This window comes from Spinacia oleracea, chromosome 5, assembly GCF_020520425.1.
Source record: "Spinacia oleracea cultivar Varoflay chromosome 5, BTI_SOV_V1, whole genome shotgun sequence".
NCBI classification, from domain to species: domain Eukaryota; kingdom Viridiplantae; phylum Streptophyta; class Magnoliopsida; order Caryophyllales; family Amaranthaceae; genus Spinacia; species Spinacia oleracea.
The window spans coordinates 77,149,339-77,166,832 of NC_079491.1; the positions used below are offsets into that span (position 1 = coordinate 77,149,339).

At 39.0% G+C, this 17,494-nt stretch overlaps 1 protein-coding gene and 1 non-coding gene across 2 annotated transcripts; both read right to left on the reverse strand.

The window, feature by feature from the left end:
- Window positions 1-12,961: 12,961 nt before the first annotated feature.
- On the reverse strand, window positions 12,962-13,594 carry LOC110783637 (uncharacterized). The gene is made up of 2 exons (XM_021987990.2): window positions 13,266-13,594; window positions 12,962-13,199 (listed from the first exon to the last, which is right to left on the reverse strand). The coding sequence occupies exons 1-2, from the start codon at window positions 13,592-13,594 to the stop codon at window positions 12,962-12,964; spliced, it is 567 nt and encodes a 188-aa protein (XP_021843682.2).
- A 1,035-nt stretch (window positions 13,595-14,629) lies between these two features.
- On the reverse strand, window positions 14,630-14,736 carry LOC130462163 (small nucleolar RNA R71). The gene has a single exon (XR_008922301.1). It is a non-coding gene; the product is annotated as a small nucleolar RNA R71 (small nucleolar RNA).
- Window positions 14,737-17,494: the final 2,758 nt, after the last annotated feature.

The following is a 17,494-nucleotide window of genomic DNA, read 5'->3' on the forward strand; positions in this document are numbered from 1 at the left end:
TGAATAAAGGTTTAAAGTGTCGATTTTTATTGATTTTAAAGGCGGAAAAAGTATGTTTTCGTACTAGGGATTGATTTTGCAAATTGAGACGATTTTATTATTGAAAAACGATTGAATTCTAAAGTCTAAAGGAGGTTTTAATTTTTATAAAGTTCCTAGAAATTTAATGAACATGAAAATAATTTAAGTTTCATTATTTTGATGATAGGAGGTGATTTCTAGTTGAGTGCTCGTTATTGCAAAGTGGCCCCTACGCTTAGGTATTCAAGGTAAGTACAAGTCTAGGGCGACCACACCTTTTTGTCAATGACATTACATGATTGTTGATGATGTGAATTACATTATGTGGAATCATGTTTATTTTGGTGAACGAGCATGTGATTTGTGATGTTGGATTTATTGGATTAATTGTTGAACAAGCATGTTGAACTTATTATGATTATGGATTTCATTGTCAATCATGTTGTTCAATATTTATGCATGTATGGTTTATTTCACATGCAAGGGATGGATTATTTATTTGTATGCTATTGTACGGGATGTCTAGCATACTTTGAGCCATTTATTTGTACCTCGTTGTACTATTTATTTTACCACATGTGAAGGCTTAGCTCACGTAAGCCACCGCACATGTAGGGTTCAGTTGGGAATATTATGTATGAAATGAATTAGGATTTGTCGTGCAAGGGCACAACCCTCATGTTAATGTGCATGATGTGGAGTCTCACTTTGGTGAGGAGGAACATGGTAGTAATACCACAAGTGTCTTGCTTGTTTGATCACAAGTCTTAAAGCATTAAAATAGGATTGTTTTGGTTGTTGTTTATTAATTGTATGTATGCACGTTGTCGAGTCTTGAGTTCGCCTTTATTAAAATATTAATAAACGTAAAGTGCAACCGAAACAAGCTTCAAAACTCTTGGAACGTATATACCTTGAGTATGAACAATGGGGGGAGTCTTTCCGGAAAGCTCGTACTCCTACTAATGATACAAGACGTTGTTTCATTTATATTATGCGCAGGAATTCCGGGTATGGCCCGACACTCGGTATGGTCCGATTTTATTATTATTATTATATTTGTTGTATGGTTGGCTCCCATCACCTTCTTTCCTTTATGGAATATTTCTTTTGGCCCGTTCGAAGCTTATTCTAATTAAATTGTGAGTCAAGAGTCGAGTCAAGAGTCGAGTCTTGTGTCTCATGATTGTTTGTTAAGTATTATATGGCTTTTGCATGTTGATTAGTACTTAGTGAGTGATGCATGTATTAGTTTCATTTACTCTATGCTTGTAAGTACTCAGCTTTTGTTGACTACGTGCTTTGTGTGTTTCTGGTCATGGCCTTTGCCTTAATGACCCTATGATGATCCATCATTTGCACTTGCATTGTTGGGGAGTAGAATAATATAGCAGGTTGGTAGATCAAGTACGATCGAAATCATGTGGCTTGGGATGATTGAGAGAGTTGCATGCTTTCGTTCTTTGAAACTATTTTTTTTAATATTTTAATTATGTTTGAAATGTTTGAACTATTTATGTTTTTGGTTTTGGGCCATTATGGTTCCAAATTGTAGGAGGCCTCAATATTTCATTAATTATGGTTTTAAAAGTTAGTTGACATTTAATTCCGCTGCGTAATTCTGGTAATAGCCTTAACCGTTATCACGGTGGCGGTAATACTTTAGTAATTCCTTTATTTTAAGTTGGAAAAGGGTTTTATAAAAGCAAGGAATTATTAGGGTGTTACAGAAAAGAAGTCGAGATAAGCAAGATTGGAATTGATGACAACATCTCAGATCCATTAACTAAACCTCTGCCGCAGGCGAAGCACAACTCGCACACTTCAGCTATGGGAATCAAGCATGTTGGAGAATGGCTTTGATGTCCTTATTTAATGTTTTACAGTCTTAGAGTTTAATACTTTGTAAAACGTTATTGGTTAACCATTCACATTAATGAATAGAATTCATTTTCCATTTAATTTGTGCTTTATTAAATGATGAGTCCCTTCAATTTGACGATATATTCAAGATAGACTGTCAGGACCAGTCCTGTGACTAAGAAATGTCTATCAAGTGAACTTGAATGTCAAAAGTTGAAAATGGTCCCTGGTCGGAGTTTTCTATAAAGATGGACGCATAGAAAACGTTAGACGACTAGAATGCAAGATGACTAGTAGTTCTGTTTCTTGAACTATGTGGACATGGCAATGTCGCAATCATTTGCATAGATACTTACTTTGGGAAGACTAGTATCGGACAGACCTATGAAACTTTACTGTAAGAGATGAAAATCTGTCATAAGTAAATTTCATTAAAATTATTAGACACTAATCCTCAATACCTGAGTGATTTGAGATTACTTGTTTGATAACTGGTTACTTTGACGTTGTCAACCGTCGCACCGTAAAAGGAGGCTATAAAGGCAACGCTCAGGTAATCACCTATCAAACGAAGTCTAATCTCAAGATCACAAGATTGGGATTGTCCTCCTATAAATCGGGATGAGATGCTGAAAGTTGTACAAGGCCACTCGGAGAGCTAGAAACTGTAAAATGCATGGTCGTGCTCAGATGAATCATATGCTATGATTATCTGTTTATTTGATCAGTTGAACTCTGAAATCGAGAAACACCTCTTGACATAATAAGGATGACAACTCTTACCTTATGTTCAAGAGCAAGCATCCAGTGACAAAGGAATTAGGAAATGCACACTTATCCCTAAGGACAAGAGGGAGACTGAAGGAAATAATGCCCTTGGTCCACGTATGCATTTAATGGTAAGTCTATTAAATGCGGTTCAGTGTTAATTATACAAGTTAATAATTCAGTGAGATCAAGTGAACTGAATGCCTAGCTAGAGGCCGCTTCAGTTCAAGTGGAATTAATGATATTAATCCACAGCTTACTCTTGACTGAACTCGTAGGGTCACACAAATAGTACGTAAACAGATCAAGTATTTAATGGTATTAAATACTCCATCTATGGATATTCGGAATCGTCGGATCTTGGTTCCAATGGGAGTTGAGATCGTCAAAGGCAAATTATGAATACTCCGGAAACGATGATATTGCCGGAAACGGAAATATGGATCGTAACGGAAATATAAATATTATCCAAGTCGTAAATGTTGCCGGAAACGGAAACATGGTACGTATCGGAAAATATTATCGGGAATGGAAATATTGCCGGAATCTAAAATATTGCAGGAAACGGAAATATTGTCGGAATCGGAAAATAATTCCGGAAACGGAAATATTAAATATGTTCGAAACGGAAATTTATCCCGGAATCGGAAATATTAAATATTGTTCGTATCGGAAATGAATTCCGGAATCGGAAAATTAATCGAAAGCGCGACGTACGAAATAAACATCGGACGAGATCGCTAGACGCAAGGCCCAGCACGAAGCTAGGCCCAACGCCTAGCGAAGCCCGCGCGCACAAACAAAGGCATGGGCGCAGCCCACTGCGACCAAGCAAGCAAGCCCAGCCCAGCAAGAAGCAAGGCCAGGCCCGCCAGCAAGGCCAGCGAGCTGGCGCGCCCTTCGTGGGCTGCGAGCAGCTGCTGGGCCAAGCCTCAGCGCGCGCGCATGGCGCCCTTCGTGGGCTGCTGTGCGTGTGTGTTTGTGTTTGTGTACAAAGCCTTGATCGATTAGGATTCGTTTAGATTGATTTCCTAAATCTACTAGAAAATTAAGTAATTGAATTTAAGTTAAATTCAGATTAGCTAAATTGATTCCTAGTAGGATTCTAATATCCGATTTCCCTACCCTATAAATAGGTGATCATATTTCACAATTTATATCGAGAAATTCAACGAGCAATTCAAGTATTCATTCAAGTTTTAGGCTTAAAACTCAGATTTTTATTTGTCATAAAAACCGAAAATCACATAGTACCTTAGGTGCAATTCTAGTTAATTAAATCTAAGGCGGATCCAAGCGTGCTGTGGACTTTCTACGGAGGGACGACATGCATTTGGAGTCCTAAAGACTTGTTCTTGTTCTGTTCGGGCGCAGCTAGGGAGGGCACGCTACAAAGAGTATGCATCCTAAATAATGCTAATTGTTATGTGGCAATTAATTTGGATTCCTGGCTTAATGGTTTTTCCGCGTGATTTATATTCATTTATATGTATCATAACCTAACACTTAACCTATATTATATGTCAAAGAATTTAGCTGGATTCAGTATCTACTGAAATTGAATGAGCTAAAGTTACATGAATAGAATTCAATTGGGAATTATTCTGCAAAAGAATTTACCATGTATAATATAATATGAGGATCGCCAAAAACGTATCGTATGACTTTAGGCATGACGAACATATACCAATCTCTATTGGTCTAAGTACAGATGAACTAGATTGAGATCAAGAAAAACTTATGGTACTTGAAAAGGTACATAGGAATAGTTCTTGATTCAAGGAAATAAAGATATGCTAAAAATTGATGCTACATTCATAAACACTGGCAAAGGATTAAGCAAGATCCCTTTGGAGTTATCCATTAGCAAAGACGAGCTACAACGCATCGTGGTTTGAAATGGCAACATGGATTGGAGACCATGAGTTGTTGCATGGGAAATTAAAATATTAATTTATATGTTCAAAGATACAGCTGGAAAGTCTTCCACATATCCGTGAACTGCTTGGATATGAAAATCCAAACAAAGCATCACTAGCAACCTATACAGTTGAAGTAAAAGTAATTATTGCCTAAGAAGCAATGAAACAGAGTTGTTTATGTTAAAGAGTTCTTCATTGAACTTTGGTAGATCACATGTCTGCTGGCTTGATGGTTCTTCATTGAAAAATGCGTAGAACCACTCTTGAAGAAAAGAAAAGACTAGATCACAAAATAAACATACTCAAAAGATCTTATCATCTATCTCGAAGAACATTCGATGAAAAGGATATTAAGATTGGCAAAGCATGATAACTAAACCTATGCAGCAAGTGAAATATAACACTCACATTGTGGCACTGGAAGTCAAAAATAGTTTTGAGTTCCATTAAATCTTTTAAAGATGGGTTCGATGCCCACGGTTGTAAAACATTGGGGTTGAACATTTATCATATATGAAATGTATTTTTCATATTCCATTTAATCTTGGTTTAGTATTAAATGATGAGTCCCTTCAAATTGACGATATATTCAAGATAGACTGTCAGGACCAGTCCTGTGACTAAGAAATGTCTATCAAGTGAACTTGAATGTCAAAAGTTGAAAATGGTCCCTGGTCGGAGTTTTCTATAAAGATGGACGCGTGGAAAACGCTAGACGACTAGAATGCAAGATGACTAGTAGTTCTGTTTCTTGAACTATGTGGACATGGCAATGTCGTAATCATTTGCATAGATACTTACTTTGGGAAGACTAGTATCGGACAGACCTATGAAACTTTATTGTAAGAGATGAAAATATGTCATAAGTAAATTTCATTAAAATTATTAGACACTAATCCTCAATACCTGAGTGATTTGAGATTACTTGCTTGAGAACTGCTTACTTTGACGTTGTCAACCGTCGCACCGTAAAAGGAGGCTATAAAGGCAACGCTCGCGTAATCACCTATCAAACAAAGTTTAATCTCAAGATCGCAAGATTGGGATTGTACTCCCATAAATCGGGATGAGATGTTGAAAGTTGTACAAGGCCACTCGGAGAGCTAGAAACTGAAAAATGCATGGCCGTGCTCAGATGAATCATAGGCTATGATTATATGTTTATTTGATCAGTTGAACTCTGAAACCGAGAAACACCTCTGGACATAATAAGGAGGAAGACTCTTACCTTATGTTCATGAGCAAGCATCAAGCGACAAAGGAATTAGGAAATGCACACTTGTCCCTAAGGACAAGTGGGAGACTGAAGGAAATAATGCCCTTGTTCCAAGTATGCATTTAGTGATAAGTCTAATAAATGCGGTTCAGTATTAATTAATTATACAAGTTAATAATTCAGTGAGATGAAGTGAATTGTATGCCTAGCTAGAGCCCGCTTCAGTTCAAGTGGAATTAATAGTATTAATACACAGCTTACTCTTGACTGAACCCGTAGGGTCACACATATAGTATGTGAACGGATCAAGTATTTAAATGAATTAAATAATCCATTTATGGATATTCGGAATCGACGGATCTTGGTTCCAGTGGGAGCTGAAATCGTCAAAGGCAAATTATGAATACTCCGGAAACGATGATATTGCCGGAAACGGAAATATGGATCGTATCGGAAATATAAATATTATCCAAGTCGTAGATGTTGCCGGAAACGGAAACATGGTACGTATCGGAAATGGAAATATTGCTGGAATCGGAAATATTACCGGAAACGTAAATATTGTTAGAATCGAAATATTATTGGAATCGAAAAATAATTCCGGAATCGGAAATATTAAATATTTGTTCGAAACGGAAATTAATTCCGGAATCGTAAAAATTAAATATTGTTCGAATCAAAAATGAATTCCGGAATCGGAAAGTTAATCGGAAGCGCGTTGTACGAAATAAACATCGGACGAGCTTGCTAGACGCAAGGCCAAGCACAAGGCCAAGCTCGTGCCTAGCAAGCCCAGCGCGCAAGGCAACGCAGAAGCAGCCAAGGCACGCAGGCCTAGCCAAGCATCACGCAAGGCCAGGCCCAGCGCGCATGGCAACAGGCGCGCCCAAGCTCGTGGGCTGCATGGCTGTGGGCTTCTCCGCGCGCACGCATGGCCAGCGCCCCTTGTGGGTCGTGCGTGTGTGTGTGTTGAAGTTCGTGCATGAATCGAATCCTTAAGCAATTAGGATTCGATTAAAAGATTAATTTCCTACTGTTACTAGAGTTAGTTGTTTAATTAAACAATAACTTTATTAGTTTTAATTAATGTCTAATTCTAATAGGATTAGATTAATTGAAACCTAGTAGACATCTAATTCCATTATTCCAACCCTATAAATATGTGATGGCATTCACAATTTATGAATACATAATTTCAAGTATTCACATAGTTTTAAGGATTAAAACTAACGTTAATTTGCCACAAATTATTCGAATAACTTAAAACCTTAGGTGCAATTCTAGTTAATTAAATCTAAGGCGGATCCGAACGTGCTGTGGACTATCTACGGGGGGACGCACTTGGAGTCCTAAACTTGTTCTTGTTCGGTTCGGGAGCAGCTAGGGAACGCACGCTTCACATGTATGTATCCTAAATTATGCTAATTGTTATATGGCAATTAATTTGGATTCCTGGCTTTATGGTTTTTCCGCATGAAATATATATGATTTATATGTATCATAACCTAACACTTTCTAGGCCTATGATATTGAAGGTTGTGCACCTGTGTTTTATAAGAAGTGAATTCGAAAGAGGTGTAATTACTAAGTGCACCTAAAGCTTGTGGTTATACGTATTTCAGTTTTTATATATTCAATTGTTTAATTTTCGTCGTTATTTCAATTGAAAAAAACATATGTTATTTATTTCCGCAGTTAGAGGAGCAAGCAAAGGGTAGAAGTAGATCATTATTTAATATTTTCATTACTTCTCCCCGTGTGGTTGATAGTTGGAAATTATTGAGTATGAAGTTGTGTGGGGGAAGATGATTGGCATTCTAAGCCAATTGTTTTATCGGTTATTTTTTCTCCCCAAGTTTGATTATGCTCTCACATATCAAAAATATTCCTTACCCCTTGTTTATAGCCGGCCGACATTACAAGCTTGTTAAAAGTCCTTTTTGATCATCGTGCAATGTGTGTATAACAATAGGTTGAAAATATCAAGGATCAAAGAGTATATGTGCATTTCGAGTCAACTCCGGCGTAGGTTGAGTGATTAGGATAACCTTCAAACACAAGAGTGTTGTATGTTGGGAGGGGCTACTACTCATTTGATAGGATGCATGTTCATAATAGGAAGGTGAGTGAACGGGCCACATTTGGTTCGCTTAGCCCGCCACATAACGAGAGGAGTGATTCACTTGGTGAGACCCAGTCTTGATTTTATGTATATGCCTTGTGACCCTTGCGTGAACTTTGTACAGGTTGATGTGTGACCATACAGACTAGAGAATTTGATCATGATATAGGCTTACCTTGATTTGATATTTTTTCATTGTATATATTTTTCATTGAACTTGGGGTGAGTTAATCGTCTATGTCTCATTGATGCTCTTTGCTTAGGGACAACCAAAGGGTTAGATTGGGGGAGTTTGATATATGCATATTATATAGTGTTTTTACCCCCGTCCCTTAGTACTTTTCTACATCAAATGAGCTCTTAGGAGCCGTTTTTAGTACTAATGTGCTTTGTGTAGTGTGCTATGAGTTTTCAGGTTGTTTGAAGAGAAATAGGCCTTTTTAGGCTCGTTTCACAATATTATGGGCCACTACACGATCCCGGGTATGTTTGGGATGATCATTGTCAACTCTTGGGAGCCTATGACGCTCATATTTGAGTCCCGAGAGTTAGACTCGGTGACTGGGAGGAAGAATGGCGTGCCAAGTCGATCGCCCTGCCATATGTGGGCGAAAGGAGACCAACCGGGCAAGCAAAAAGGAGAAAAGTCCAGTTAGCACGCGCCCAATTGGGCGCCATTCGCCCGGTGCCCACCGGGCGCTGGGCTCGTCAAACTTTCCAAGGGCTGTTGTATGCCCGTCGAGCGAGAATTAGAGTTTTCGCACGCGCCTGATCGGGCGCCCATCGCCCGGTGCCCATCGGACGCCTGCGATGTTGCCTGCATGCATTGAAGATTTCATCGAGCCATTCGCCCGATGGGCGAGTCAAAGGCCCGATCGGGCGACGACAACTTGTGCGGGAGTTTTACTTAATGATTTTTGGTTTTTTTTTTGTTTTTGGGGCAAGATTATAAATACTAAGCCCTAAGTTATTTGTAATGATATTATTATTAGCACTTAGTTTTATTTGCACTTAGTTTTATATTCTCAAACTCTTGTTAAACACTTATTCTAGTTTCATTTCAAGTTGCAAGTTTTCAGTTCAGTCGTTCGTTCTTCAATTTCGGTATTGATTATCTCTTCCCTTTGTTATTCAATTTCAATAATCTTTTCATTAATATTAATTGTTTTGTTTATGTTTAGCATGTTTAGCATGAACCAATATGAAGGGATGATTGATTATTTTTAATTGTTGGTAATATTCATTAATTTCCTATTGATTGATTCCATTGCTATGCGATTAGATTTGTGCAGGTTTAATTGTATTAGTCTAGAAATATCAAGTTAAAATTCGAGAGATGCAATTTGATGTTTAGGCCCGTTTAAATAAGTAGGATTGAGTTTAATAAATTGCGAGAGCCTGTTAATTCCACTCCTATAATCGTCGACAACTCGAGAGTGCGTTCTAGTCTGATTAATTATTTTATTGACTGCTAGTATTTATTTATCATCTTGGATTACCGTTCATTGGTGAACCTACACCCTAGGCCTTTTATTAATTGATTTCTCCTTATTTAATTATTGCCATAGTATAATTATCAAATCAAACAAATTCCTTGTTTTTCAATAGTCTAGACCTTTGTTTTTAGTAATAGGAAAAATGGTGTTTCCCTGTGGATTTGATCCTGACTTCCCTTATTACCTGGTTAATGGAATTAGGTATAATTTTGACTAGGTGATCGATACGACTTTAGCCTATCAACGGGACTTTACCAAATAACATCTCGTACGGACTTTTGTTTTCAAGCAATGGAGTAGGTGTTCTATTAATTAAATAACGTGCAGGCAACACACACTCCCCCCCCCCCCAAATTTCTTAGGTAATTGTGCCTGAAAACAAAATCCCCGTGCCATGTTTAAATGGTGTTGGTGTTTTCGTTCAGTATATCCAGAATTTGTTGTACTTGTGTACTAGACACTCCCACAAGACCATCTGTTATGCCATCTGCATTACTCTCTGCCTGCTGCCTATTGGTGTTTGTTGAGCTACTGCCTCCCATTATATCAATGTTGATGCCACAAATTTAATCGGTGCGGTGATATTTTTCGAACCATCGCTAGATCTTAGATTGACAATTTCTCCGTCTTTGGTGGGGTTTCTTCATCATACCCCTTTGCCATATCTCACGACAAAAAGAGGATTTGAGCTTTCAAACTTTCTTATTTTCTCAATCTTACATAATTATTCTTAATTTAGTTTGCGGAAAAAAAAAGAACATTAACCTAAGCTCTGATACCATGTCAAATTAACCCATAAAGCTTGAATATTATTAACAATAAGATAGTTTTTTATAGTACATAATCGTATACCCCGTAGATAGTTTACTCCTACACCAACACTAACTCTTATACTAACATAGTACTTGAACTCTAACGCTACGTCTAACATATTCACTTTCAACATATATTACGGAGTAGAAAACTATGTATTCCTAATCTATCTTATTACGGTCAAAGTATATCTTTTAACTAAACACGAAAGACATATAAAAAAAACCAATACAAAAAGTATTGACTGATGTTTGACCAATATTTTTTACAAATAGTTCAAAAATATATCGACTCAGTTGCACCTTTGTAATTACAATGTTCCAATTCAACCTATTTATGTCTGTTGCGATTAAACCAAAAAATAGAACAAACTTATCTGATTCGATGAACTGAATGAAGAACAATTGTTGCGTCGTGGACACCCACTGTCCTAAAAGACGATTCCGCACTACCTCCCGGTGCAGTAGAACAGAATGCGGTCGCCCTCCAGGAACTCCGATGTTGTGTGCACTCACAAAGCCGGATGGAGTCAGAACATATGCCCAAAACCAAGAGCAATTTTAGTGAGAGAAAATAATGTGTTTTCAATTTTTTGTGAATGAGTGTTTGAATGACATTGTGTGTTTTGAGGAATCAGAATCAAAGCAAGCCATCAGACAGAAACGGCTGAAATCAATGAGGATTGCAACAGCAAAAAACGGTCAGAAATAATCAGTGTTGTAACGGACGCAATTAATGGTAATTAATCCAACGGTTACGTAATCCATACAGATTCCCGTAACAATAACTTAACCAAAACGGTCCAGTTACCAAAAAGAATAGGGTTGACCCACAAACCCAACCCCACGCCCGCGAACCGCATTCCCAAGTACCAAGTACCAAGTACCAAGGCCCGAGGCCCATGCCTGGCCAGGCCCGGCGCGCGCGTGTGTGATGTGTCCACCCATACCACTCTCACACTTTCTTAAACAAGAGTTACACCCATTCCCCAATTAATAAACTAGGAGAATATGAAGAGTTTTTTCCATGTGGGACTCTCTTATTTTTCACTCTCTTTTTCCTTTGTGTTTCCCAATGAGAATTTCCAACAATCCCCCACAGGTTCAAATATGTGGAAAAGAAAGAAGAAAAAGAATGATATTGGTTTTGGGCAAAACAAAATAATTGAATAGGTGTCAATGTCTTTCGACTTGAATTAACACTTAGTGACATTTAAGGTATGATCTCTTTCCTACCAAGTGACTTTCGTATTGAACTTGATATGGAGTTAGATGATATGTGTGTTTTATATAGAGTTTTTACCCCCGTCCCTTAGTACTTTTTGATCTCAAATGAGCTCTTCGGAGCGATTTTTAGTACTAATGTGCTCCTTGTAGTGTGTTTGTAGTTTCAGGTTCATCATTGTAGGAATTAGCATATTTTTGTGCATTTCCTACTCATTTGAATCAATACAAGAGATTATTTACTTTCTAGAGCACAAACATTAAGTTTGAAGAGTTTTGAAGCAAAGCGAATAACGAAGGAAGTACAAAAATGACTATAGTCCACTATTTTAAGAATAACTCAAGTTTTATAACTCCAAATGATGTAATTCCAATTGGGTTAGATTCTAGACTTCAATATCTTTCCAACAAGTGGTCACTCGCCTAATTCCGACGAATAACGAAGGAGATATGACGTTTTGAAGATAGAGGATCGTGCAGTTTCAACAGGCGCCCGATCGGGCGGGCTTCGCCCGATCCGGATCGGGCGGTCATTCTGGGCGCTGTTCTGGGCATTTTGCAACCGCCCGATCGGGCCGACTATCGATCACATCGCCCGATCGGGCGACGCCAACCTCCAGCGTATTTCGCGAGTTTTTATTTCCGATTTTGGGCTCTATTTTGGGCAAACTATAAATACTATCCTCTTATATTTTTAGTGACATCTATTATTTTAGTTTTGAATACTTAGTTTATTTCTAGTTTTCTCTATTTCTCAAAACACTTAGTTTTAATTTTAATCAAAGATTCAAGCTTTATTATTCCATTGTCCTTTAATTCGGTATTATTTCTTGCTCTAATTTAATTCATTGCTTAATCATGTTTTCCATTATGTTAATTGCGTTGTTATTTATTATCATGAGTGAGTAGTTCAATTTCTAGGGTTTAGGGGATCCATGAATGCATGATTGGGATTATATGTGGACTTGATTATTGATTGATTGATTATAATTTCTATAGCTTATTATTATTGCTCGTCAATTCTGTTCGGTCGGACTATTTTGATTTGAGTTTGATTAACTTTAGATTATGCGCCGAGTGGTATAAATCTGATGTTTTTGGTCTGTGGCTATTAGATAGGAATTATTTCTAGTACGTAGCAAGAGCCCGCTAGTTGTTCTATCCTAAGGAATTCATAAGATTCAAGAGATGCATGTTTTCCTAGTTATGATTGTTAATTGATTGTTATTGTCCGTTGTCCAATCCCGGTCTGCATTTATGGTGAACCGCTGCCCTAGATTCTTTTAATATTGTTATTTTCCGATTTGATTACTTGTTTTAGTTTAATATACAAACCAATCCAACTCTTGTTACCAGTAGTCTAGATTAATAATTTTTTTTTTTGGCAAATAAAAATTTTATTAACCAAAAGGAAAGAGCAACAGCTCAAAGATTACAAGCACCAGAACAACTGGAGCACTAGTTCCCCAACAGGAACAAAACAAAACCACCTATACTAGAACCTGACAGCAACAGGCCTAATACAGCAACAAAGCAATGTCTGAATCTCTACATCTGCAAGCAACCTTAAACACAATTTCTTTAACAATTTGCTCAGCTGATTGTACATGACCAGCAAAGACTCTTTGATTCCTTTGAATCCACAGGCAATAAACTGCTTCAGTAAAACCAGCAAGGAGAAGTTTGCTCACAGCAGTACATTTTTTACTCATTCTCATAGCAAATTGGAGCTCCTGGTCAAAAGCTTGGCTGCTCCTATTGATATTCAGAATCTACAGGAATTTCTGCCAGACTTGTCTAGCATAAGAACACTGAAAGAACAAGTGCTGCACTGATTCTGGATCAACACCACATAAACTGCAAACACCATCAGTAGCTATGCCCCACTGCATGAGTCTGTCTTTGGTAGAAAGCCTTCCATGAACAGCAAGCCACAAAATGAAAAGACTTTTAGGACTAGCAAAGTTATTACAAACCACTCTCCTCCACTGAACTTTAGGAAACTGACCCAACAAACATAGGTACATCTTCTTGATAGAGTAACCACCAGTAGCAAAAAACAGTTGCTTGCACATAGGATCCCTATCCAGCAAATCTCTACACCCCCAAATCTTCTTAAGAACCCAGGAAGCAGAACCTGGCAGAGCCATGGTGAAAAAAAAAATCAGTTAAAAATAATTTAAGTTTAGCAAAAATAATTTAAGTTCAACAAAAATCATGCATATGAAGACTTGAAGAGAACATTAGCCAGCTTTAAGCAGTAGTTAAGAATTTACTACAAGTATTGTTTATACTATAATTTTATTAGTGTTTGGATGCTAATTTGCCCATATATTACTCTATGTTGTTGATTTTAGTTAGCTTCTAGTGGGTCTAGATTAATAATTTAATAGTAGAAGGAACACCTGTTTCCCTGTGGATACGATCCCTTCTTCCCTTGCTATATTTTTAGTTGGTGAACGTTAGGTTTATCTTTGATAGGAGTGCGATTTAGCCTGTCAAATTTTGGCGCCGTTGCCGGGGAAACGGTTTTATTTTTTGTTATTAATTGTTTTTCTAGATTATTGTTTGTTACTTCTCAAGGGACTCCCGTTCCTTGAGACCCGATCTCACGACTGTTTTCTAGTTTTTGCTTGTTTATGCCCAGGACTGTCCATACCAGCGATCTGACTTCGTTCGATCCTGAACCTGAACGGACCTTTCGTAGACGGCGTAGATTCGTTGAACAGTTGAGAGACTATTCTGACTCTGAATCCGACTATCTGATTAGCAATCTATTCCATACAAATTCAGAGATGGGTGACCAAGCACCACCACCACCACCCCCACTTGTGCCAAGGCTTACAGACTATTCTAAACCAAGTGTGTCTATGCTTCCCAAGGCAATCATGCCTTCCATTGCGGTCGAGAATTTCAAGATCGAACCCCAGCTGATAAACATGATCGAGAGACACCAATTCGGTGGGGAAAATGGTGAAGATCCTAATCTCCATATTCAGTCTTAGTATTGTGCCACCATTAAGCAGAAGAATTTAACACCGGAGTAGACTATGGAGATACTCTTTCCATTTTCATTGAGTGGGAAGGCAAAGCTATGGATTAACAGCGCAGCTATGAAAATCACCAATTGGAATTCCTTGGCCCTTGCGTTCTATGTTAAATATTTCCCACCTGAGAAGACAACTCGTCTGAGGGGTCATATATTAGGTATCTCTCAACAAGCAGATGAGAGTTTGTTCGAAGTTTGGGAGAGATTCAAGGACTTGCAAAGAGAGTGCCTGCATCATGGTTTGGATGACTGGTTCCTGGTTCAGCAGTTCTATAATGGTCTGGGTAATGAGTCTAGGTGTCTTTTGGATTTAGCTTCCAGTGGGAGATTTATGCAACTGGAGGTGCCTCGAGCTTTAGAGGTGATTGAGGAGATGGCCATCCATAGTGCCCAATATGGGAATCCTAGAGGTTTTGCCGACCGGGGTGTTAAGCATGAGATGAATTCTATTGATCAGCTTACTGCTCAGCTAACTGCCCTACATCACAAGCTAGACAATATACAGATCGCATCTTCCCAATCCACCCAACATGCTAGTGTCGCTGCAATGAGTGCCCAATCTGCCAATATCTGTAATAGTTGTGGGATGCAAGGCCATTATGCACAGGAATGTCGGAGCTCTATCGAACAATGCAGTGCATTCCAGTCCTACAAGCAGAACAATCCGTACTCCAACTCTTACAATGAGGGGTATAAAAACAACCCCCTACTATCATATAGGAGTACTAATATCCAGAACCCCCATCAGATTCAACACCCTCCACCACCACAACAACAGTACCAACCGCCACCACAACAGTCATACCAACCGCGGAGTAACTACAACCCGCAGCCTAGTGGACCACCTGATTTTCCTCCACAACCTCAACCCACACAACCTGATCCCATGCTTGTAGAGATAAGGAATATGATGTTGGAATTGCAGAGATCTCTGAGCGAAAAGGATGCCAAAATCGATGCCCTCACTGCTCATAACAAGATCATGGATAAACAGTTGGCACAGATGGCTACTACTCTTGCAGAGAGACCCAAAGGTCAACTCCCTTCACAGCCTGTGACTAGAGAGTCTGTAAATGCTGTCACTTTGCGGAGTGGATATGAGTATGATGGGCCGCCTATGACTATAGAGGAAGAGGTTGAAGTATCTGTCAGTGGTGCTGTGCCAAGAGAAAGTGAGAAGGTGGTCAAGGAGAAGGAAGTTGACACAAGGGTTGAGAAGAAATTTGAGATACAAGTTCCACCTATCAAACTTCCCTTCCCTCATCGTCAGCTAAAGAACAAGCTAGACAAGCAGTTTGGTAAGTTCTTAGAAGTGGTAAAGAATCTGCAGGTAACGGTCCCTTTCACTGAATTAATTACTCAAGTACCTGCATATGCTAAATACATGAAAGACATCTTGACTAGGAAGAGAGCATTTAGTGAGGTGGAGACTGTTGCATTTACTGAAGAGTGCAATGCCTTACTACAAAATAAGTCTCCACCAAAGTTGAAGGACCCCGGGAATTTCTCTATCCCGTGTAATATTGGCAACCTTTTTATTGACAAAGCCTTATGTGATTTAGGTGCCAGTGTTAGTGTCATGCCCCTGTCTGTATGTACTAAGTTGAACATGGGGGATTTAAAAGTTACCAACATAACTCTGCAAATGGCTGATAGATCTGTAAAATACCCCCTAGGTGTTTTAGAAGATGTGCCTGTTAGAGTAGGTAAATTTTTTATTCCTGTTGATTTTGTTGTGTTGGACATGGAAGAGGACAGGAAGATTCCTATTATTTTAGGTCGACCTTTCCTACACACTGCAGGGGCAATCATAGATGTCAAGAATGGCAAGCTGGCCTTAAATGTGGGGGATGACAAGGTTACTTTCAATTTAACCCATGTTGCTAAGAGCCCTATGGTAGAGGAGTCATGTTTTGGAGTCAATGTTTCTAATGATTATTTTAATACTGAATTGACTCATACTAACTCTAATAACTCCTCGGAAAAAGCACATGTTTCAAATTGTTTTGCAGGTGGAGGTGATCGGAGTATGAACTCTTCGGCATGGGTTCGAAAGGAAGCACGATTTGATGATGCTGAGACCCGAAAGGCCGAAAGCTCGGTGAACGGTGGGCACCGCATTCATGATAAGGGTCGTGATCTCTCACTTCCAGCACCACATAGCTCATCCAAGGCAAATGAATTGACACCAGATGGCACCATCTTTGGTGCCCCCATTCGATGAGTTGTCGTGGCTCTCATCCCCTTCCTTTCGTTGTCTGCACATAAACTGAGATTTTGTAATGGGGACATTGCATCAATCTAATAGGGGATGAGTATTTCACTTTCCGTTTATTGCTTTTCGTAGTGTATTTTTCGCTTTCGTTTGTGTGTTTTAGTATAATTTTTGAGCAAGTGTGTGTTTCATTGTAGTTTTTGGTGTTATAGAGGTGAGAAGAGGGTATTTTACGGTTTGGACGTTTAATACTGTGCAGGTCTAAGGCTCCAAGTTCGAAAAAGTTGAATTCAAGCTGAAATGGAGTAGTCTGCGTTTCACCCGATCCGGATCGGGCGAGGAGCGCCCGATCGGGCGCGTGTTGATTCAAGGAAAATGTTGGAAAATCGCCCGAACGGGAGACGGTTGCCCGATCGACTCAAAGGGCGAGTCAAATGCCCGATCCGGCGAAATTCCGCCCGATCGGGCGGTTGGTGATGACGTCAGTTTGAGGGTTTGAGATGATTTTGGGTTGGAAATAGTCGAAGAAAATGGGAATTGCATTTCGCCCGATCCGGATCGGGCAAGGAGCGCCCGATCGGGCGCGCACAGATTCAATGAAAAGGTTCGAAATTCACCCGATCCGGCGATTTGCGAATCAGCGACAAATAAGCCACGGGTTGCTCACTTTCCTCATGATACCCCTTGACCCAATGAGGACATTGTCTGATTTAGTTTGGGGGGTGTTTCACTCACTTGTACATATTAGGTATGTTTTTCCTTTTATTTTTGCATTTACTTATTTTT